Here is a 25,703-nt window from a genome sequence, read left to right on the forward strand (position 1 = left end):
AGCCTGTGGACCTGCAACTTTTGATGCTTTTGTTTGACGCTGTAGTATGATCAACTGGGGGGGCATTAATTTACGGAGAAACACAAAACGTTAGAATATGGAGATAAGAGGTTTCTGCCCGACAGCCAACTATCGTGTTTAGGGATCAACCAAGACTGGGCTGGGGGAAAGTGTCGACACGTTCCTTCAGTCCCATGATGATAAGCCTAACCCCAAAAACCTAATACTAAGATGTGGGAACATAGGGAGAACACGGAGATCTGCAACCAGCCCAGGCTCATCTTTCTCCATTAATATCATATAACCACATTTACTAATGACAGGATCACAGTGTTCACTTTTAAGCCCCTTGATGCTGTCAAGGTTGTAACTGTGGACAAAATGTGATATCAAAGTATTAATGATGATTCATGAGTTATGTGGCGTTTCTGAACGTTTGTCCGGCGTGGCTCCGAGCAGATGAGCCGACTGGAAGAGGGTCTGATGGTGTGCGTGTGTGTGTGTGTGTGTGTGTGTGTGTGTGTGTGTGTGTGTGTGTGTGGGGGAGGGGGGGGGGGGGGGGGGGGCTAAGCTTGCGAACTGCTGAATCGACCTGCGACAAATGTATTGTTCTGTGCCTGGTGTGATCCCGTTGCCTCTGGTGTTAATTCGTATTCTTATTTGTTTCCGTTGGGCTCCTGACACTTTGCTTTTAGCTGTAGCCAACCTCCTGTGTTTCATTAAAGCAGCCGTCGCTGCCGTGACACCTGAATCTGAGCACAGGGATTAAATTAATAAATTCTTGTTATTAAGCCCCTGCACATTATGCTAAAAGGGTGGGATGGCTCGGGGTAGAGGACAGAGTACTTGCAATGGGCCTGGTGTTCAAGATCAGTGTCCATGTACCCGTCAACCTACTTCACAAGAGTGATAAACGCCCAAGGGCAGAACACCAGAGGGAGCTCCACTGATCTCATTCCCCCCAGATTCGGCACAAACATGGGGATGAATTCATTCTACTGTTATGCCACCAAAATGTGGAATGCTCTACCACCAGCCATCGAAAAGTGTGACTCTCTTGTGGCTATATGGCTAAGCCTCTAGCTACGCCGTAAAAACTTTATTGCATCTTGCTTCCTTGTATCGTTTTATTTTATTTTGTAATCACACGTAACTCAAATGTGTCCAAGTTCAATATGAGGATGGTTAGAGGTCAAAACGAGCTTAGGTATTGGCGTTCAGAAAACTGTTGCGCTCTTCTTTGTCCTTTGTTCAGGGCTGACTGCAGGTGCGGTGGTCTCGAAAACATAAAGGAAAACTGTCAGAAAGACTTTTACTCCAAGACTCCTTAGACAGACTAAAAACATTTTTTTTTATAACATTTTAACATGCTCTGTGCTCAAAGTGAAAGGTGCAAAAAGGCAGCAAACGCTTCGGTCAAAGGCCCTTCGTCAGTGCTGTCTGGAGGTCGAAATGACCGAAACGTTTGCAGATTGTAAAGTGTGAGCCTTGCCAGAGTGCAAGTCTTTTTTTCTGCCAGTTTAGCTTCGGTATTAACCCATTAAGACCGGGGAACGCATCTGTGTCATTTTTTGATTTCTTTGGCTATAAATAGCAGATGTATGAGCTTGTAGATCTTCTATTTATTTTTAATCATAAAGATGTGTGCAAATCTTTGAATATATCATTTTTCTAAAGCGAACATTTGTAACTCAAACGTCTCTCTTTGAATATATATATATTTTTTAAAGCGAACATTTGTAACTCAAACGTCTTCTAAATCCTAACAGTTTTTTGAAAAAACGTATATGTAAAATATATAAGTTTGCACGAATCTTCACGACTTTTCAATAATAGCAGATCCACAAGCTCATAGCGGGGCACTCTGTGCCACGCAATGAGCTTGTAGATCTGCTATTTTTGAAAAGCCAAAGTATAGAATAACGGTTTAAGTGGTTACACGGACGCGTTCCCGGTTTTATTGGGTTAAGCCAGAACCAACGAGAACTTTCTTCTCAGCATTGTCTCCACACATCACCACTAGCACTTATCTCACTACACAGGGTGTAAAAAACAGCCCTAACTGTACAGTATTATTACAGAGGTGTCCATTTCTATTAACACTTGATAGTGCTGTGATCTGTGAAGGAGAGAAAATGTGGCTGGCTCTTATTTCTCAACCTGGCGCTCCTCTATTATACATGAACATTCTGGCCCCGCGGGAATATTTGTTACATCTATTGTCTGGACACTGTGACTCTTGCGTCTCGAGACAGAACGTTGGCTCATACAATTCTCAAAATGCTTCCGCCTAAAAAAAAAGGTAGCTCTCCACCAAACAGACTACTACGGATTAGCCTACTACAGACCAGTGGTGGAAAAAGTACTCGAATGTCTTACTTAAGTAAAAGTATCAATACGGCAATGTAGAAGTACTCTGTCAACATTTACTTGAGTAAAAGTACAAAAGCATTGTTATCAAAATGTACTTACAGTACCAAAAGTAAGAGTACTAAAATGTTTGAAAATGGCAGATCTACATACAAGCTCACAACGCGTCGCAATGCGACGCGTTGTGAGCTTGTAGATATGCTACTTTCAAACAGCCCAGGTATAAAATAGTGCTAAAGTGGTTAATGTATGTTTTATAATGTAATAATTTATATCTGCAAAGTAACCAGTAACTAAAGTTTTCAAATAATTGTAGTGGAGTAAACATACAATATTTGCCTCTGAGATGTAGTGGAGTAGAAGTAAAAGTATAGACAATTGGAAACACTCCGGTACAGTAAAAGTTAAAATTGTACTTAAGTACAGTACTTGAGTAAATGTACTTAGTTACTTTACACCACTGCTACAGACGGGCAGTCGAATGAAGTCGGGAGATCAGTCGGTTGGAAGGTGTGAAAAAAAAAACTTGCTGAATGCACCTGAGAGCCGAACTGACAGACGGCTACTATGGTGCTAGAAATCGCCTACAGTGATCGGCTTGATGTCTTTTTCAACCACAGATTTGACGCTTCCTTAAAACTTTTGACGCGACAGTGTACCCACCGCCCATTCAACAGCAGATTTTCGGGAACAGACACTTTCCAACACTAACAACAAACGGCTTCTTGTGTGCAGTGTTAATTTTGACAGCAAATTCTGATTTAGTCTTAGTCGTTTTGAATAACACAACATTTAGTTTTAGTCCTGTTTTTGTCATCTGAAATGGTTTAGTCTTAGTCTAGTCGACTAATATCAAAATCTTAGTCTTTTAATCTTAGTCAACAAAATAACACTGCTTGAGCGGAACATTTTAGGAGAAGGAATATCACTCTCTGTAGCGTTCAAAAAGATTGTATTTTGGAGAGTAGACGAGTTGTCTGACTTCAGAGACTAACTGCTGTCTTCAGAGACTAACTTCAGAGACTAATAGTCTTCAGAGACTAACTGCTGCTGGCTGCTCGTTACATTTGCAATCTAGGAAATAACGTTTGGTTTTGTTTCACCGCTGAGCTCATTGCCAAGTTGCTGTTCTTCTCATACGAGTTGCCGACCATGCATCTCATGTTCCTCTACTAGTGCAACTTTCAGACTAGTACCATCTGTTAACACAGGTCTAATAACACCTCCATTCATCACTAAAGACTTTTTCAGTTAACCCAGTGGTTCTCAACCTTTTCAGGCCGCGACACCCCCGAAAATAATCATAATTTGAAATGGGTACCCCCCAAGCAGCAGAATTGTAGGAGTTGAGACATTATATTTAGTTTGACTCGGTTCCACAGATAAATATGAAACTAGCCAAACTACATGCAACTCCTCGCAACTCTTTAATAGGCAATATGGTCTAGTTTGTTATTGCAGTAATGGTCTTATGTATATATTCATTCATTCATTCTAGAGGTATTAAAAAGGTCTAAAAAGTCTTTAAATTGTCACTTTAAAAAATTGCATATACCCCCTATCGTATACACCACACTTACATATACTGTATGTTGGTTTTACTGTCAAATGACAAAACAATGTTGCACATTAAGCAGATCATCTGGGGACCCCCACAAAATCATTTGGGGACCCCTCTGGGGGTCCAGACCCATAGGCTGAGAAACACAGAGTTAACAAAACATTTCTATCAAATCACTCTGTTCCTTACGGCTATTGTCATACACCTAAACCTCTCTGTCATCCCATTACTGGTTGATTTCACCCTCTAGCATCATCATCATTTTAATCAATACACTTCATTTGAATTATCCACTCTCAGTCATCAATATCAGTTCACACCGGGTCAGTGGAACTATAGAAAGAGATGATTGAAATAACCGATTAAATATGTATTAATCCACGTCCGGAAAAGCATCTGTGTCACGTCTTTGGCTATTCAAAAATAGCAGATATACAAGTGTCGAACTATGAGCTTGTAGAAAGATCTTGACAATATGCGCAAATCTTTGAATATATGTTTTTAAAGCGAAGATTTGTAACTCAAATCTTTACTTCTGGGGGGTCCCTGGAACACCATATTTTGAGATGGGGGTCTGCGGCCAAATACATATCTAAAAATGTTTTCTAAATCCTAACAGCATGTTGCTTTATCAGTGGTGCTCCAACCTTTCCATGTCAAGGACCCCCAAAATAATATGTATTTGGCAAGGGACCCCCCAACTCAAAATATGTTGTTCCAGGGACCCCCAGAAGCACAGAAAAAAATTGCAGATCTACAAGCTCATAGCATGCTGTGCCGGCTCTGTGCCATTGTATATCTGCTATTTTTTAATGGCCAAAGAAATCTTGACACAGATGCGTTTCCGGTCTTAATGCATCTAACTATATAAATGGCGACCGACTTCCGCACCCTCGGTGGGGACACCCCACAGCTCTGTTATCGAATAAACAACGCACCGCCAGACCACATGTCGCCAACTGACTCGCCACGGCGGCCGCGCTGAATTTACGCCTCGCGTAGGGGACATCTCATTGCTCACTACACCTTTTCCACCGCGCAACATAATTAATTCTACTCACCAAATGTCGGACAAAACGGAAGGGGAGGCAGCTTCGTACCGTTTACCGTGCGCACGACCTAATCACCACAACAGCAGGCAGCCGGTGCGGGGTTTTTTCCTTTTTTTCCAAAATGTTTTTTTGGTCACCATTTTCTCCAGGAACCATTTCTGGTGTAACGCCACCGCCAGCATGCGCTGGGTTGCCAGGTTTGCACAGCCAGCGCCAGAAAGAAGCAACCACCTACATCAAACAAACAACACCCATCCCAAGGGCCCCGCCCTCTTCTACGGGGGTCCCCACGCGCCCCTACACTTACAGGGGGTCCGGCCACCAGCGGGCTGACCGCGGACCCCCTGCATAACTATTACATTCTCTCCCTACATGCCTCACTTACACCTCGCTGAAACTCGCGCCTGCCGCGCTTACAACACGCTCACCTGGCAACACCAACACCCCTCCCTCCACCCCCTCTTCCTCACCACCACGCCACTGCATACAGTCGGCACAACGTCCCTTCTCCACACACACACAGCACACACACTCACACACACACATGCTTCTACGCCGCCAACGCTCACCAACACGTCGCCAACGCGCAACAACAGTTCTGCATTGCTGCGTCTCTTCTCCACCACCACGCTCCATTCAGGTCACTACAATGTCTACACACGCTGCCTCTACTTCTTCCTGTACTTACAGCCACACTATCCGCTCCCCTGTGCACGTCGCCACGCTGTCTACTCTTTACCTCCCTCTCTGCCTCATAGCAAGTTAGCAACAGCCTCCACAGCACACACTGCTACCTCCCCCCCCGCCTGTTGCACGCCTAACACTCGCCTCCATCCCCAATATACACGCGGCCACGCTGGGCCCCGTGCGCGGCTGGTTGAGGGGGGCGTAGCCCCCCGAAACTCTAGTTAATTATAAACACTAATCCTAGACCATACCTGTCGGGGGATATGAGCACCCAACCACTTATTTCACGGATGTGGCAACACCGGCACTGGTTTCACGCACATGATTTAGCAACCCGGGAGCCAGCGAACACAAAAACGCTAATAAACAGCTGACATTTGGGGAAAGCGGAAAAACGGCCTTGGGTGTTCCATGCACATGGTAATGGGCAATGGATGTGTGCAAATGCAGATCAATTGCTCCAGCCACTGAGGAGAACCGGGCGGAAGAGATTTTGGGCACACCGCACGGAGCTTCGCACAGAGTCACTAGGCACTACATTAGGGGGAAGAAATAACTATAACACCTTTGTTTGGAAGTCCATTTTGCACCCCACCCACCCCTCATGCAATTAATTGTAGCCTCTGCAATTTGGAAATTGCTGTAGTTGAGTTCATAATTCATACTGCGGTTGTGATAAATTGTTCAACAGCCCTAGCTCAAGTGTGATATAATCTGTGCAAAACGCAGCAGTAACCTCTGACCAGTAACCACTAATCCATGGTTAATCCAAGTCCCTTAGATGTCCTATGAATGTCCCCACCTTAGTTCACCCCAATGCAAGACCTCAAATCTGGCCACGTCTTGAGATGTGCAATAGAGCAGTGGTTCTCAAACCTTTTCATGTCAAACATCATAAGATAAACATCGATATTTTTCAAACAGCAGATGAACAAGCTTGCATCTGCTATTTTTGTAGTAGCCAATTTATGACTGGATTAAGTGGTTAAAATGATTGTGATGCTGTATTAACCCATTAAGACCTGAGGCGATTCTTAAAAATGTTTTGTAAATCCTAACAGTTTTTTGAAAAAAAAAATTAAGATTTTTCAAAAATAGCAGATCTACAAGCTCATAGCGCTGCACTCGGTGCCGCGCTATGAGCTTGTATATCTGCTATTTTTGAATAGCCAAAGAAATCTAAAGTGACAGATGCATTCCAGGTCTTAATGGGTTAACACATTTTTTTCTTCAAAATATCAGTCAAAACATCTGTAGTCAGACTCAAGTGAAAATGGCCGATCTACAAGCTCACAACACGTCACATCCCAACGTGTTGTGAGCTTGTAGATCGGCTATTTTCACTACTTCTTAAAAAAGCATTATACAATTTAAAAAAGCAATTCATTTGATTGTATGAATTTCTTTGAAAAATGTTTGACCGTTTTATTTCTGTTCTAATGTGCACGTTCTGTCACCCTCTGTAAGGATGGTTCTTTCTGAGACTTCACTGTATTTTTGGCCAATTCAGCATCTCTCACTCCATTCATACTGTGTGGCCCTGAACATTATCTTCATAAAGGCCAGTTCAGTTCAGTCCATTGTGTGTGACATGATTAAAAAGTGGCACAGGCAGCAGAACAAAAATAGCAGTAACGATAAAAGCCTCGTATCTAGAACTAAGACTGAATAGCTGCTTGTCAGAGAGGACAGGACCGGCTTTTCAACTGACGCTAATGTAAGCAAATGACACGGACACTGTTATCACGAACAGCCATTTGAATTTTTAACCCATTAAGAACCGGGAAAGCATCCGTGTCATTTTAGATTTTATATATTTTAACCATTATTTTATACTTTGGGCTAAATAGCAGATATGCACTTAAAAAAAAAATATATATATATATATATATTATATTAAAGTGAACATTTTTAACTGAAATCTTTGCTTCTGGGGGGGTCCCTAGAACCAAAATATTTGGTCGGTGGCCAAATACATATCATTTTGGGGGTCCTTGACGTGAAAACGTTTGAGAACCACTGATATAGCAAATGAGTTTTTCAGAAAACTGTTAGGATTCAGATGGCATTTGTATAATCAAACCTCAGGTCTTAATGGGTTAACAGAACCCTCACTGCTAGACAAGGGTTCACATTGGGTGACGAGGGAATGAATGACAGGCCCTTCCACCTCAATTTCTCAGCACTAATCACTAAATGGCAACGCGTGCATAATTCCCTCTCTCTGCCCCCCCCCCCCACTCTCTCTCAGAAGCATAATTTCAGGGGAATTATTTTGTCATAATAACTCAAACCAAGTCAATTAGTGTGGCAGTAAATCGAGGGACGAGAAGAGGGAACAAGTTAAGTAAACATCTACATCAAATATGAAGTCAAATCTAGGGCTGTGGTTCCCAAACTGGGGCTCCCCAAATTATTGGGGGGTCCCCAGATGATTAGCTTAACTCATTGAGTGCCAGGATTGCCAGAATTATTTCAGAATTGATTCTGAAAAGTGCCAGAGTTTTTTTCACAGAAAACAAAAAGTGCTTAGGAAGCGAGATACAGCCTTTTTCAGTTCTAAGTTAAACAACAATAATGATATCTTGGGTTCTGAACATGTTTTCAAAAAATAAATAAATAAATAAAGTTAATGGCACCCAGCGCCATAGCGGTAAAAACACGTGAAACACGTTAATGGCACTCAGTGAGTTAATGTGCAACATTGTTTTCGCACTCAACAGTAAAAGAAAAACAGTATAAGTGTATACAGGGTATCTGCACATTTCTAAAGTGAAAATTCAAGGACTTTGAATACCTTTTTAATATCAAATTGGCCAAATATTACATAAGAAAGAGGCAAACGCTGTGAAAATGGCCGAAAATAGCCACAACGAAAATAGCCACAACACCTCTCAGTGAGAGGCGTTGTGAGCTTGTAGTTCAGCAATGTTTCACAATATTTGTCTGTGGAACCGAGTCAAACTAAATGTAATGCCTACAATTCCAAGTGCTTGTCAGGGTGGGCGGTCACCAGTTTCTTTTTTGGGGGGGTTGCGGCCTGAAAAGTTTGGGAATGCTTGATCTAGGGCAACTATTCAATATGGTTAGTTCTAGCACCAGACAACTAATATGTCACACACACAAGTGGCAGCCCCTCCCCTCAACAGGGCCTCTGGCTTTTTAGGGGGAGATTTGAGAACAGACCAAGCGAGAGAGTTAATCAACAGTTAATCAAAGTAATCAATAATAAATGCAGGTGATCCAGACCTGCATGCATGTTATCGTGTGATGTAATCGATTATAAACAATAATCAATTCACATTAAATAAAGATTCTTGTCATTATAGGCGAGTAAGGCGACACTTTTTCAGAAAACAACAGTTGTGCAAGCTCACAATGTGCCATGCTGAGAGATTGTAGATCATTATTTTTTGCTATTTTGCCTGACACAATTGTATGACAAAAATATCATTTTGACTAATCGGACTAGTTGATTTAGTCGATTATACAAAAACTATAACAAAAAATGTCTCCTTCGATTCAACAATAAAAACAACAACAACAACCACATGCTTCACCATTCATTGGAAAAGCAGTCAATAGAATAATTGCTAAGAAAATAAGTGGTAGTCGCAGCCCCATACTCTGATCTGTTCTGTACAGGCTAATCCATGTCCTTAGATCATCACCGTTATCGACAACCAGGGAGGAGTTGGTGAAAGTATTTCGTTTTTTTGAGATGCCGCCCAGCCACAGCTTAGAAAAAACATGACACTACAGCTCTGATGATGTAACCAAGAGGCTGGACTCAGACCTTAAGTTAGCCATTCAGTGACCTATAACCACAGCTTTAGAGATTAGCTCTACCCTGAACGTGCTGCTTTTACAGCGACGATTTAAAAAAAGGGGGGAGGGAGAGAAGTGGTAACACGTGGTGATAGAAGAAGTACTCGCATGTTTTACTTAGGTAAAAGTATCAATACTGCAATGTAGATACACTCCGTTACAAGTAGAATTCCCGTATTCAAAATGTACTTGAGCAAAAGTACAAAAGGTTAGTAGCTATCGGCTACTTTTTTTTTTAATCTGCTATTTTCAAATGGCCGAAATAGTTAGTGTGTTTTGCCATAATAATCAAAATCTACAAAGTAACTAGTAACTAAAGTTTTCATATAATTGTAGTGGAGTAAAAAGTGCAATATTTGCCTGAGATGTAGTGGAGCAGAAGTAAAAAGTACTGAAAATTGTAAATACGGAAGAAAGTAAAAATACCTAAAAATTGTACTGAAGTACTGGTACTTGAGTACATGTACTTTAAACCACTGCGTGGTAGGCTAGGAAGGAAGGAAGGAAGGAAACCATGTGGTCTACATATGGGGCCTCCTCTTGGCCATATCAACCCTGGAGGGGTGGGGTGGGGGAGACTGTCAGTCTGCAAGCTACAATATATGCTTTAAATAGAAGAATGTGTACCACCGATACTCTGTCAGAAAACATCCTCCTCCTATGCATTTTAATGAAGCCAAGACTCCGCCAAGACTATTCCATTCCATGCTCAAATACCATCATCAACATCGGACAGCCATGTCAGTTTCTTTTTGCTGAACAACTGATAATAATAACCCAGGCCTGGTGTTAGTTAGTAAGCTATAGATAGCATGGGATATGGGCCAAGTATTTATCACAAGTACCTCAATCGCTCACAAATATACGGCTTGATGCTAATCACTTGATCTCCTGATCATGAACACATTTGTAGAACTTTTTTGTTTACAGTACATACGTGTACAGTAGATACAGTGAACTCCTCCTCACTGTACTGTACAAACACTGACTTTTTATTGTTTATTCATTAGTACCTCTGCTGCTACTAACATCTATGCATTCCATCGCGCTTATTGCATTGGATTGATACCATCAAGATGATTAATCGTTGTACACGTGTGTTCAATGACAAAATAAATTCACCCATCCATGACATTTTCCAAAAATACTTCCCAAGGCTCAAAACACCAATGTGTAGGGCTGGCACGATTTGTGATTGTGTGTACACGACTGTGTCGTGTACACACAATCACAACATATTTCATGTTCAGCACTGAAGTTAACCCATTGAGACCTGAAGCCGATTCTACATGTCTCCTAAATCCCAACAGTATTCTGAAAAACGTAAGTTTCTATATCAGTGGTGCACAATCTTTTTCATGTCAAGGACCCCCAAAATTATATGTATTTGGCCGCGGACCCCCATCAAAATATGTTGTTCCAGGGACCCCCAGAAGCAAAGATTTTAGTTAAAAATGTTCGTTTTAAAACAATATATATTCAAAGATTTGCACACATTTTCATGATTTTTCAAAAATAGCAGATCTACAAGCTCGTAGCGCGGCACTCGGTGCCGCGCTATGAGCTTGTATATCTGCTATTTTTGAATAGCCAAAGTGTAAAATAATGCTTTTTAGCTCAAATCTAAAAATGACACAGTTCCAGGTCTTAATGGGTTAAAGGCTCTCAAGACCTCAGATTGCTTGCTTGCTGCATAAGACATATATACTGTGACTTTCTATGGATATAAACCCTGTCTAGATAAAAGCCAACGCCAAGTGCAACAACCTACAATTTCCACGTGTCACGCTGAGACAGAACTTTAAAAAGGAAATCTTCATTATTATTAAAGTTATAATTAAACATACCATTTGGAGGGTCACGTCTCTTCTCTGCAAAACAAAAAATGAACACAATTATAGTTTTGAAATCGAATCATAAAAAAGGGACCCATCCAAAACAATGCTAACAGAAGAGGATAATTGTGGAGATAGTGAGGTTAAGTGCGGAGGAAAATAGCGAATTATCAGAGAGGCAAAGGGCGTTTGGAAAGAAGTTAGTACAAGCCAATGTGACAAGTCTCTATGTCAATGACTGCTCTGATCCACACCTGCATTGTGTCTGAGGCAGCGATGCCACCACAAGCCAGCAGTGGTGTAAAAAGTACTCACATATTTTACTTAAGCAAAAGTATCAATACCACAATGTAGAAATACTCCATTACAAGTAAAAGTACCAAAGTATGGGCATGACAATATACTTGAAGTACCGAAAGTAAAAGTACTCATTATGCAGAATGTCCCATTTCAAGTTTCCAAAATCTTTTGAAAATAGCCGATCTACAAGCTCACAACACGCCTCGATGCGACGCTGCGATTTTCAAATAGCCGAAATATAGAGCTTAAGTGGTTAATGTATGTTTAGTAATAAAAATCTAAATCTACAAAGTAGCTAAACTTTTCAAATAAAGGTAGTGGAGTAAAAGTACAAAATGTTCCTCTGAGATGTAGTAGAGTAGAAGTAAAAGTATTGAAAATTGGAAATATACCTCAAAATTGGACTTAAACACAGTACTTGAGTAAATGTACTTAGTAACTTTACACCTCTGCAAGCCAGACAGAACATGCTATACCTCACAGGGAGGAACATCAGTCAGGAACAGCGAGGAAAGTCAGGAAAACCTCGACGGAGGAGAAAGGTGGGTTAGAGATGTTATAAACAAAAAAAAAGAGGTAATGAAAGCTAAGCCGAGTTCTCTGCCGGGCTCCACCGATCTTTACCCTCGCTCGTCCTGCCAGCCATGTGCCTTTGAAACCCCTTCGGTCGACACTGTGCAAATAGCTCACATCAAAAGCCCGGCATGCGGAGAGGAGGAGGAGGAGGAACAGGAGGAAACTGGCCAGGAGCCAGAGGAGAGGAGAGGAGGGAGGCCATGCTGCTGCTGCTGCTGCTGCAGACCCCTCTCCTTTTCAACTATGCAGAGACACGCCGCTGCTTTTACTAGAGAGCCACAGAGACGGACACCGCTGTGCTGACAGCAGCAGACCAGTTAGGAACAAGACAGACAGACAGACAGAGTGTTGCCCTCGCCCCCCAAACCAAGCCTTATAATCAACCCCCCCCCCCTGTCCATGAGTCACTTTTTCATGGATGAAAGCTAAATAAACTCTCATGACTGAAAATGTGTGATTTGTGAAACAGTGTGAAAGGAGCCCCCCCCCCCCCCCACACTAGCACCGTTTCCTCAGTAAATAGGGTCTATGCACAGCAGCCATATTGGACAGAAATTGGGCCCCTTCCTTGCTTCCTTCACAGGTGTTACCAATGACACTAATGAAGGCTCTGTTCCATTTAGTGTAGCACAGTGGTTCTCTAACTTTTTAATTTCAAGGACCCCCATAACTCTGAGAGTGTACAAATGGAACCAAATGGACCCGGGAGGGTCCATTTGGTTCCATTTGTACACTCTCAGAGTTACACCCTCTCAAGGAACCATGAGGGTCCCTGGACCACACTTTGAGACCCACTAGTATTTCTAGTGAGCCAACATGCACAATCTCAGCACCCTGACTCTGTTTGACCAGAATGGAACAGAGCCTTCATTAGTATCATTGGTAACACCTGTGAAGGAAGTAAGAAGAGGCCCAATTTTTCTCCAAAATGGCTGCTGTGCATAGAGCCTATTATGTAAAGTTATGATGTTTATGATGTTTTAGTCATATCGTTCCTGCTGTTCTACATAGTGCCAACCAGGTGAATGAAGCACCTGCTGTTCTACATAGTGCCAACCAGGTGAATGAAGCACCTGCTGTTCTACATAGTGCCAACCAGGTGAATGAAGCACCTGCTGTTCTACATAGTGCCAACCAGGTGAATGAAGCACCTGCTGTTCTACATAGTGCCAACCAGGTGAATGAAGCACCTGCTGTTCTACATAGTGCCAACCAGGTGAATGAAGCACCTGCTGTTCTACATAGTGCCAACCAGGTGAATGAAGCACCTGCTGTTCTACATAGTGCCAACCAGGTGAATGAAGCACAGATTGAGGCGTTAACATTTGCTTTTATATGAAATATCGGAGACCATTACGATTTTATAGAATATGCATCTGAACATATTGCTAGTTTGACACTTCAAATGCTCTAATCTTAACCCATTTCGGGCAAAGCAAAGCAAAGTTTGTTGTTTACCCAGGGTGTCGGACTAAGCACGAAGCTTGTTTCCAGCCGGACCCTGCATGGAAGCCTTGCTCAAGGGCTATTCAGCGGTGATTCATGATTGATGTGATGAATTGGGGAATCGAACTAGGGACCTTCCGGTATCAAGGCCGCCCCTCTAACCACTAGGCCACCGCTGCCACAAGGCAGGAAGCCCTATTTGTAACTATACCTTTCAAGACGGTTGCTATGTACAGTATATACTATATATTGTTTTTGTAATTTTTTAATACATATTTGAAGTTTTTCAGAAAACTTGGTTCTTAAAAAAGGATTTAGAAGGCGTTTTTAGAATCGGCCTAGGGTCTGAATGGGTTAAAATAATAACTGAAAATAGGCGATCTACAAGCTCTTGTAGATCGGCTATTTTCGCTGCGCAACATGCTTCCACACAAGACATGCTGGCTTCTATGGAATCCAAATGACTGAAATGAGTCGTGGCGACTGAGAACTTTAATCTATGCACTTTGATATGTAAGCCCATTCTGCAGTACATCTGAAGCCACAATATCCCGCATGTGTATGTAGAGCAATATCTGTAGTCTAATCGTATGTATTGGACCCATTTGTCTCCATGGTATGACTGCCTCTACGCACCTACGTCAAGTTAGGCTTTCAGTTATAGAGTAGAGAAGTCCTGACGTCACTCGTTCATCCCCAGGTTCGTAAAGTGATTTCGCTATGGACAATAACATTGGGTCATCTTAGAATCGTCTCATAAGAATTGTGGTCCAAAAATAAACAGACTGTCTCTGCAATATTGTCAGGGAGGAGGTTCTGTATCGTATCGTATTATGATAGTCAGTCACTTATATTTGATACAGTCTGTTTCTGGCGAAAATGTAACTAATTCGGCGGAAGTAACATTATTGTTTTCTCACCGTCAGTTGATGCTTCATATCCATAAGAGTAAAACCGCCAGGGTCATTTGTTTATTTTTGGTTATATACGATATTAAATACGTCTATGGGGACTCAGAATGGGGGTGGAAAACCGCGAACCAGGTAGACAAACCTAGGATGTGTAAATTACGTCAGACTTCGGTGCTCTATGTTCGTAAACAAAATGTCACAGAAGGAAACAAATGGAAGTGACGTTGTAGAGTTTCTGAAGTTCCAATAGGATGAGGTGTGATTCAAAGCTATGGGTTTGAGAGAGCAGGGCTTTTAGTCATTTGGTTAGTAAAAAGCGTGTGAGAAAAACTAGTGGAAGTTGAAACGTCATTTGGCTGTGAGAAGGCATAGGGGCGGAGCAGACTCTGGCGTTTGTGTGGATTACCAGTTTTGCGTTGCCGCCGACCGAGTAGGTCATTTATGGCGACTCGGAACCTCTTGGCCTCTTCTTCGCTGGCGAAGTTCAGCCCCATCTGACAGCTCTGCGGGACAGACAAAACCAAGCCACTTAAAACCACATGAACCTTAGCGTCGCTATTCTGGGAGCTAAATGTAATGTCACATCTCCTTTGTACATACAGCGTTTGTATTTGTTGATGACATGTACAGTATTATTGTGTACATTTTTTAACCCATTAAAGGAGACATCCGCGCATTTTAAGTGTTATCTTTGATGTGTGGCAAATCACTCACCAACGTAGAAATGCCCATTGAGTTACTCCACAGATCCCCCTGTCGACCCCCACCGTTGGCATAATAGGAGGCGCGTGAATAGCCCAAATTCGCCTATTTTAACAAATGCAAAGTCTGTTTTTTTTCTCCTAGCACTCATTGGGGAGTCCCATGATACCCTTACAGGCGCTGAAAGTCCCGACAAGCTAACCGCTAATAACAGAACGAGCTAACGCTGGCTGCTTATCTCTCTGCCTGGCAACACCGGGTTGCCAGGTTCGGAGAGAAACAAGCAACGCGCCTTCTATTATGCCAACGGTGGGGGTCGACAGGGGGATCTGTGGAGTAACTCAATGGGCATTTCTACGTTGGTGAGTGATTTGCCACACATCAAAGATAACACTTAAAATGCCCGGATGTCTCCTTTAAGACCTGAGGCCGATTCTAAAAATGTTTTCCAAATCCCAACAGTTTTTTGAAAATAATGTAAAAAATATTTTTTCACGATTTTTCAAAAATAGCAGATCTACAAGCTCATAACGCGGCACTCGGTGCCGCGCTATGAGCTTGTACATCTTCTATTTTTGAATAGCCAAAGAAATCTAAAGTGACACAGATGCGTTCCAGTTCTTAATGGGTTATTGCTATGTTGATGAATTGAATACATAGGACCACAATGGAAACAAGTCCCCAGGACTTTTTTTTGTGTAATCCTTTTAGCCTTAATGTCTGACTGTACCATGTGCTGTTTACATTTATAACTAATAAAGCATTATCGCCATAATAGGCAAATATTTGGTGTAGATTTGATGGGAAAAAAGGAGGGGGGCAAGAATAGAGCCCTGGGGGACAATTACACCTTCAAAAACTATCATAAAAATACCCTTCATGAAAATCCATATTAACACAGAAGTGAGATACTACTACTACCCGTAAAAGAGTCTTAAGTCACAGACGCAAGCCAACATAAAACTGTGCTCTATAAAGGCTACACATTATTATGATTAATCAAAGATAGTGTTATAGACTTACATCGCCTGTAAATGAAATGAAGTACGGTCTGGAGTTGGTGATGGAGAAGTTATTGTACAATTCCTGCTCAAACATGGTCTTTCCTTCCTAGAAAGAGAGAGAGAGAAAAGAAACGGCTCAAAACTGGTTCTGGCTGCAGTTTGACAGAGGCTGGAATTGCAATATAATTACAGAAATGTTATTGAAGGATAATTCATATTTGGTAGTAGAGGTTTGAGCTGTGTAATTGCCTTGCCATGATGCAACTCAACAACAACAACAACAACAAACAAATTGGATTCTTCCAATGTATAAAATGACAAAACCCGACTCAGCAGGTGCCAGCTGTGTGTTAGTTTTACTATTTGAATATGAAGAAGATCTGGTAGGTATGCTTCCGAGACGAATCACTGTGTATGTTTATTGTGTTTAAGAAGTGATGATAGTATCTTTACCAATTAACAAACAATTTTATACATTGGCAGAATCTGTTATAGTGAGTTTTTTTTAGTGGACTTAATGACATCAATGTTTGATCAACGAAGCAAGATATCTCACCAACATTTGTAGTAACATCATGGCAACGACCCAAACCTCCTCCAAAGTGTCATTGCACTTAAAGCTATAAAGCAGGGGTAGGTACCCTTAGGCACAGGTGCCAACATTGGCACAGGGCAGGGTGATCACTGGCACAAGTTTGAGTGAGTGAGTTTTTAGCGGCGCTAGCCGCTCTATACCTTTAGGTATAGAGCGGATCCTGCTCTATACCTGACTTTGTCCGTGTTCACCGTCAACGTTCTGATTGGTCAGACCCGTCAACGTTCTGATTGGTCAGACCCGTCAACGTTCTGATTGGTCAGACCCGTCAACAAAGTGATTGGTCAAGGTATAGAGCGGATCCTGCTCTATACCTGACTTTGTCCCTGTTCACCGTCAACGTTCTGATTGGTCAGACCCGTCAACGTTCTGATTGGTCAGACCCGTCAACAAAGTGATTGGTCAAGCTTCACGTGACACATGGCTATAAACACATTATAAACACATATCGATGACAAAATGTATCAAGGCGCCGCTACCTTCACACAGGGTGTGATTTTTTTCTTTTTAAATTAAATATTCAAAAAGAACGTTTAGTTAGTTGAATTAAATGTATGTAACTATGCAACTTTCAGAAAACCAGGTTAAAATCCGGGATAGAAGAGGAAAGTTACATAGTGCAGCTTTAAGTCCCCTCACATCTATATAAAGATGACATCCTGCACATAATTCTATGTTCATTCAAACTCCCAACTCTGACTGGGGAGGGGTCTGGGAGATAGGTGGGTTATTGCTCTAATCTAATGATCACTACATCCTGAAAAGATTTCTAAAGAAGAAGAAAATAAAGGTTGTGATGTATAGCCTATGGACAATCAAAAGCTGTTGGAAATATTTTTGTTTTGATGTGGTGTCATAATTAAACTTAATCTATCAAGAAAATGAAAATATGGCACTTCATGTCAAAAAGGTTGCTGACCCCTGGTATAAAACCAATCTTGAACAGAGACTGCAAACACCAAGAGACATTTTAATCTCAGCAACAGGTGACACCAAAGCTACCTTTGCTATTATTATTATTATGCATTATATTCCCATCATGACACCTTTTTCTTCTTCTTCCGAGTCACTTATGCACAAATCCCAAACTTAAAGAAGTAGTCCAAAAAAAGTACTTATTTTCTATCAATTGCACACCCCATGAAGCCTTGAATTCATGGATTTTTCTTTGTTTTTGTCGCATTCGTAAGCCAATAATTTGATTAGCGTCTCCTACCGGCTAATGTATCAACACACCCGGTCATCAAATTATTGGCTTAGGAATGCGACAAAAACAACATCATGGGGTGTGTAATTGATATAAAATAAGTGAACTACACCTTTAAATAAGTAAATTGACTTGAGTTTCCAATTCAATTTGCTGACTTTGCACACCTGCGTGTGGCTTTGCTCCGGGGCCAGGCTAGTTTGGCTACACCCACCCACTCACCTTGATGTCGAACACCCTGATGTAGTAGGACCTCTGGGGGTTGTCTTTGATCAGACACGCCACTCCACAGCATCTCTTCACCCAACAGGAGCTCCGGTCGGCCCCGTACACCTGCACCACTGCAGAGCATAGAGCCTGGAGTGGACACACACAGAGATAAAGATGACCGTTACAATGTGCAAACAAACACAGTGGTCCCTTTTCCACCGGGATTGAACTGGTTCCGTTCTTTTATCCCCGCCCTAATTCTGCTGACTTTCCACAGAAAATGAATAGGCTCTATGCACAGCAGCCAAATTATCACTTCCTTCACAGGTGTTACCAATGACACTAATGAAGGCTCTGTTCCATTTAGTGTAGCACAGTGGTTTCCACGACCCCCATAACTCTGAGAGTGTACAAATGGAACCAAATGGACCCTTACGGGTCCATTTGGTTCCATTTGTACACTCTCAGAGTTACACATCCGCAAGGGGCCATTTGTAAGCCCATGAGGGTCCCTGGACCCCAACTTTAGACCCACTGGTGTAGCAGAGTGTTTCCAGTGAGCCAACATGCACAATATCAGCACCCTGACTGTTTGCCCATGAATGGAACAGAGCCTTCATTAGTATCATTGGTAACACCTGTGAATGTCTTCATAATATGGCTGCTGTGAATAGAGCCTATTGGTTCAGAACCCTAAAAGTTGGTTAGAAACTGGAACCATAAAAATACTTGTTTTCCCTTGCCCTGAACTGATAACCAAAGTGGGCGTGTCACTATTCGCTAGGTTGGAAGATGCAGATGCCATATAAACAATGGCAAGAGCAAGCGAAGAATCATCGTTAAAAAAAAAGAAAGGGGAAACTGTAACTGCCATTGACAATTGAATTTCCCCTGTGAAATGGACAATTCAACACATGCTTCTGCTGGACAGAATTGGAAATCGAACCTGGGTACCAAGTATAGATCCCAGGGGGACATGTGGTTAGGGAGGACTACGGTGACATTTCATTATATTCTCATATTTAAACAAGGAAGAACAGCAAACAAGGGAGAACTAGCTGGTTCAAAGAGCCTGTTAAAAATGAAACAATAGTGATAATACACAACTTTTTGATGGCACAGACAATAAACTCTAATCAGAGACCCATTAACATTCCTCAGAACCAGGGCCGGATCTACCATATGGGCACTTTGGGCACGTGCCCCGGGGCCCTGGGCATCAGGGGGCACCCCAAAAAAAAATAATAATAATAATAATTTCATTTTTTATTTATTTTTTTGTCACGAAAATGTTTCACATTTTGTTGTTATCTAATAATACATAGTATAATACATAGAATAACACAGTGTAAAACGCGGGCGCCCGCGCTTCGCGCGCGGCCGCATGAGGGGGGGGGGGGGCACTGGCAGTTGGTGGTGCCCAGGGGCACTGTGAGGTGTTAATCCAGCCCTGCTCAGAACAAATGTTATTTAAAATCCCTCAAGAATACAGATGGACTAACTTTAGTCCTAGACGACAGTACTCATGGAATAAAGCAGCGGCGTAGCGTGGAATCTAATGTTGACCGGGCCACGATCTGATCACCCCCACCTACGCGCGCGTTTAATTAAACAGCCATAAAGCAACATAAACAACACACTCTACCATCCTTCAGTGGTGGAAAACGTTATTTCATTCATGAATCCCAGGATCCATTCTCTTTTGGACTCCTCTTAGGACATGATCTGACAGTAGCCTATATGTCTCCTACAGACTACAGTATTTAACAAGTCACACTTGGACCATTGATATGCAGGAGGAGTAGGCAGCTTTTAGCTTTGTAAAGGTGAAAATGGGGCAGCCAATCTATCACTGCAGTAACGTGAGCGTCGCGGATGGGCTGTGTCGGAGCGGAATTCTTTTTTTCCTGGCTAATCTTGCCCAGGAGTTTGAGCAGCTAGACGGGGCAGGCAGGGTCTTTATTGACCGGGCCATGGCCCCACTGGCCCTCATGACGCTTCGCCGCTGGAATAAAGCAAAAATAAAATCTCACGTTTAATGATGATGTTTTAGGTATTATCATTCATTCTAAACCCATGTTGCTGCTGTTTGACGTACAGCCAACTAAATTAGTTGAAGAAATCACAGATTTGAGGCATCAACCTTTGCTTTTATGACATTTCTGAGACCATTCATGTTTATGGAAGATGCTCCAAAACATGTATACTATTGCTTAATCTTAAAATAACTAATAACCGAAAATAGCCGGTCTACGCGCTGCGACGTGTCGTGAGCTTGTAGGTCTGCTATTTTCGGTTGCACGCTGGCTTCTATGGAATCCAAATGACTGCAATTCGATTGTTCAGACGTGACGTTGCGCCCCGCTAGAATAACTTCCGGGTCCAAGTGTTTTAATGTTAATAATAATAATGTTAAATCATAATAATAAATAAATACTTTGTACTTCTATGATATTAGCATTAAGACCCTTATTAACCCTCAATGGTTCATTTCTGAAAAAGGAGGTTATTGTAAAAAGATTTACGGGTTCCAACATGTTGTTTACAATGAAGAGTGGACGGCGCTGGTGCCTTTTGGACCCGGACGCGACGTCGGACTACAAAATTACGTCAGACTTAAGAACCGAATAGGTCATGGCGACTGAGAACTTTAATCCATGAGTACTGCCTCGACTATAGAACAAGATGCTGATAGAATTTTCTGTCCTCCTGCACATCAATAAATAGCTTTCCAAGCTAGATATATATGGCCTTATATCCTTGACATGCATTTGCCAAATTAGGCTTGGTATTGCACAGACACGCATCTGGCATTTCTCCATAACTACTGGGAAGTGATCACAAAAAAAGCTTGCACTTTCACTGCATGACGAAGGAAAGGATAGTCACTCTATTTGGTCTGTGGTTTTGAGGTCTGTGACCATCCTGTCCGGGCTTTGTTCCTCTACACAACAAACCCCAATCTGTGCTTCATTCACTGCAGGGCCAACGAGGAAGAGGAAATGTCACTTGGCTGGTTTCCTGCTTAGTGATTTATGAAGCATTTTAAGGAGGAACACCAGGAAACAACTTTTCAACATGAAGTCACCCCCCACGTCATAACAGAGAAGGTCACAGGGCTACGATGAGTTACAAAAGAAGAAAAAAAAACTCAAACAATGCTGTTACTGTGTCTCATTAATGCAAAAGCAGTTATTTGATGATTAGAAATTGAGTATGAAGACCAAAAGGATACTGGTCAACAACATGAACCCTGCCTAACATTCGACAAAAATAAGCAGAGCTACAGTACATGAGCTTGTAGATCTGCTATTTTTGAAAGAATCATGAAAATGTGTGCAAATCTTTGAATATATATATATATATTTTTTTTTTAAAGCCAAGATTTGAAACTCAAATCTTTGCTTCTGGGGGTCCCTGGAACAAAATATTTTGAGATGGGGGTCCGCGGCCAAATATATTTTGGGGGTCTTTGACAAGAATTTGTTTGAGAACCACTGATATTACAGCAACATAAGTGTTTCAGAAGAATGTTAGGATTTAGAAGACATGTGTAGAGTCGGCCTCAGGTCTTAATGTGTTAATACAAATAATAATAGTCTTTATGGTCCCCTCAGGGATATTCATCTTCATAGTCTGTTGCAACAGAAAAACACATAACCATATAGCACAAAACAACATAATGTAGCACATAAACAACATAACACCTAGACATTACATGAAGTCCCCCAGTATACACAGAACCATCATATCAGCGAGCAGTCTGTTTAGTGCAGCAATGGCTGAAGGGACGAAACTTCTACTAAAATGAACTTTTTGCCATTTCAAAATTCTGTATCTTGGTCCAGATGGCATGAGTCTGAAGTGACGATGTAGGGGAAGATCAGTGTCATTTGCTATTGTGAGTGATAAACTTGTGATGGCTTTATTGTTCATATCAGAAAGTGCTGCTGTGGGAAGTCCGATAATCTTGGGAGGAAATACAGGTACTGAAAAGTTTGTTTTTGTTAGACATGGACAATATAATGAAAAAAAAACTAACAATACAACAGAACCAGTCTTTTTTCTTTTGGTTGAATAATGAAAAGTGGTGGTTAACCGGTCACGGGGGGTGTTATTCTGTGACTTGACATCAAAACATTAGACACCAAGAGGTCAAGTACCCAGGTTCACACTAATATGGTCAGAATTTTGCTGGTTGGGAAATTGATCCAAGTAACTCTTATTGATAACAACATTCTAAATATGTGTGGCACCAGCTTGAAGAGTCACATTAAAAGGCCCACATCCAATAAGTGCAATAAAAACAGGCTAGTTCTCATTAGTCATACAGGCCTCCTTGCTACAATGAAGCTGTGATCTATTGCAGAGCAGAGCCCTTCTAGGCATAATAATAATAACCAACAGGGCAGAGCAGCACAGGATGAATGTAAATAGGATTGACAGCCAGGCTGACTTGTTGTACACCTCCATGAGAATGCAAACTGCAGTGCGACAGGCTGAAACACAATATCATGATCACCTGGGTTGCCAGGTCTGCTTATTATAAGCGACTTTGGGCTTGTTAACATTGCTGGTTGCATTTTTTGGGGCTCGTTTCTAAAGTGTAGTTGCTTATTTGGGCTGTAGTTGCTTATTTGTTTAAACCAGTGGTTCTCAAATATTTTCATGTCAAGGAATCCCAAATAATGTAATTGTGCACAGACCCCTCCATCTGAAAATATTTTGGGCCAGGGTACCAGATTTGTGTTGTTAAAATCCTTCCCCCCCCCCCCCCACACACAAAAGAAATTGCAGAAAAAATAGCAGCACAACGTGTCGCGACGTGTTGTGAGCTTGTAGATCTGCTATTTTCAAATAGGCAATGTATACAGGTTTAAAGTGCTCATGTGGTTGATTCTTTTGCGCTTGTTTTCATAGACTTGGGTTGCTTATTTCTCTCGCAAAAAAAACACTGCCAGAGGGCCAGATAAGGCTGGCACGTCAAATGTCACCGTAGTTTTTTACCAAATAAAAGTCAACATCAATAGAGTCGATAATCCTTTTTGAATCAAAAGCGTTCCAAAAGTACCTGATCTACCAGCTCACAACGTGTCATGTCACACGAGTCAACATGTCCTAAGCTTATAGGTCTACTATTTCTGAAAATGTTTATATAAGTATAAAATAAAGGCCTAAGTGACCAGGAACAGACAACAATTATGATCACGCTATTACCCAAACTCCCAGACGTATCATATCACGATACAGATATAATGCCCAGACCTATGTATGAAGTGCATTAATCCAGACTAGATGCTGCCAAGTTTGCACTTAAAGATGCCTAGACCAGAGAGCTTGAAGAACAGCTCATATCTAAAACCAAGGAACTGGAAAGGGCACATATTGGAGCATCCTGAGAAACTCTAATGGAGATAACAAACAAAAATGCCTCTCCAACTATAAAGTCAGAGGCCTCATACAATGGCAGATGGAAGAATGGAAGAAGATCTAGTCGTCAGAGCGAGAAATACCAGACTGACCTCGACTATGCGGATGTTGTCGCCCTGACCGCAGAGCACACAACATCTGCTCTGACACTGCTCATCTCATTTGAAGAAGCCGCTGCCAAAGTAGGACTTTAAAACACAAAGAAAAAGGAATGCATGCTTATGAATGAGGACCCTACACGCCCAAGTATTACATCAATGGATGGATCACACATTAAGGAAGTCGAGGACTTTTAATATCTTGGTTCATATGTAGGCTGACAGCAGAAAGGAGAAAGGGACAAGCCTGGGACGCCTGCAACAAACTCAGAGTCTGGCAGTCCGGCATTTCAACCTCCACCAAGGTCTCTTTCTTCAGGGCCTGGTTTGAAAGCATCCCGCTATATGGTGCTGAGACATGGACTATGAGAAAGGAATTAGAAGACCGTCTTGACGGCACATACACAAGACTCCTCACGTGTGTTTAAAAACATCTCCTGGAAATCTCACCCAACCAAAGAGCAGATCTATGGTGAACTGCGGCAAGCTTTGCTGGTCACTGCTACCGCTCCAAGTAATATCAGATATCCGGCTATGGTGGCTCCCCCAATCGTCCAGAGGAACCAGGCCTCATACATATTCTGACACAATGCCCAGGGACACAGGACTTGCATTTCAAGAACTGGGAGCAGCAATGGCCAACAGGACCCCGACGTGAGACGTGGATCTCGACGACAGTATTGAACAATATGGAAACAGCGGTTTAGCTTTCCTTCATCACGGTGTACAGTATATATACTGTAAGGTAGCTTTACACGACAACTACACTAACACCCCTGCTGCTTTTTAACTAACATAACGTTACGCGCTCCATGTATACTGCATCGTACGCCGGTGTCCCTTAAAAGAGCAGATCTACATGCTAGCTGGTTTTCTTCTAGATGAGTCCAGTTGGTTCAGCAGCCCAGGCCCAGTCCATTGTTGCCAGGTTTAGCGAGAGAAACAAGCAACCAGGTCTATGAAAACAGGCGCAAAAGCAGCAACTAGGGCTTTAAACCTCTAAGCGTCGGATTTTTGAAAATAGAAGATCTACAAGCTCACACCGCGTTGCGATGAGACGTGTTGTGAGCTTGTAGATCTATATTTAACAGCAATAAAAAAAAAGTCTTGTGAGAAAATGACAGAAGATGACTGGCATAAAATATTTTCAGATGAGGGGTCTGCAGACAAATACATTGGGGGGGTCCTTGACATGAAAATGTTTTTGAGCCACTGCTTTAAAACAACATTACAGCAGCAAGCAAGCCCAAAAAAACAACTGAACTTTATAAACAAGCCCAAAAACATGCAACCACCAAAAATAATTTGCCAGGTGCTTTACAGAAAAACAAGGCCCACGTCACTTATAAAAAGAAAACATGGCAACACTTGGTCCAGCTTCCAAAAACCTGCACAGTTCCAGTAAAAAGCCAAAGCAATGGAACATTCTGCTGAGCTGTCATGATGCGGACTGTGGCTTTAATAATGTCATGATGCGGACTGTGCCTTTGATACACCAACTTATTACTGCTTCATTATGTTAGCTATGCTATTACTATACTTATTTCTGCGGCCCACATGCACTAAACACCAACGCATTTGCACCCTTCATGACACCATGAATGAATAATAACGGTGTCGCACTTCTTTCCTACAAATCTACAATAATAAATAAGCAGGTTTTAATCTAACTTACGATGCATTTCCAGCCCAGGTAGTTGACCAGACAGACATTTATTTTAACGATGCTAGCCCTGATACATGACTGTCATCATATCATCATGACAGTCATGGATGTCCTTCAACCTGGTGTTTGCACGTTCTCCATTTATAACCCGTACGTCTACATAAACGTTCATATTTCCAATATAAAGTGCTGACCTCATGGTCACGGATGTTACAATTATGTACG

General features: G+C 41.9%; 1 protein-coding gene across 1 annotated transcript in view; it reads right to left on the minus strand.

Moving 5' to 3' along the window:
* LOC311046517 (actin nucleation-promoting factor WASL-like) overlaps window positions 1-25,703 on the minus strand; it is a 45,885-nt gene that overhangs the window by 19,152 nt on the left and 1,030 nt on the right. The window contains exons 2-5 of the mRNA XM_084058866.1: window positions 18,297-18,431; window positions 16,292-16,378; window positions 14,973-15,069; window positions 11,346-11,369 (exon numbers count right to left, since the gene is read on the minus strand). Coding sequence (XP_083914992.1) covers window positions 11,346-11,369; window positions 14,973-15,069; window positions 16,292-16,378; window positions 18,297-18,431 — 343 coding nt within the window. The remainder of the gene's footprint in view (window positions 1-11,345; window positions 11,370-14,972; window positions 15,070-16,291; window positions 16,379-18,296; window positions 18,432-25,703) is intronic.

This window comes from Gymnoscopelus microlampas, assembly GCF_963454915.1.
Source record: "Gymnoscopelus microlampas genome assembly, chromosome: 6".
In the NCBI taxonomy this organism is placed as follows: domain Eukaryota; kingdom Metazoa; phylum Chordata; class Actinopteri; order Myctophiformes; family Myctophidae; genus Gymnoscopelus; species Gymnoscopelus microlampas.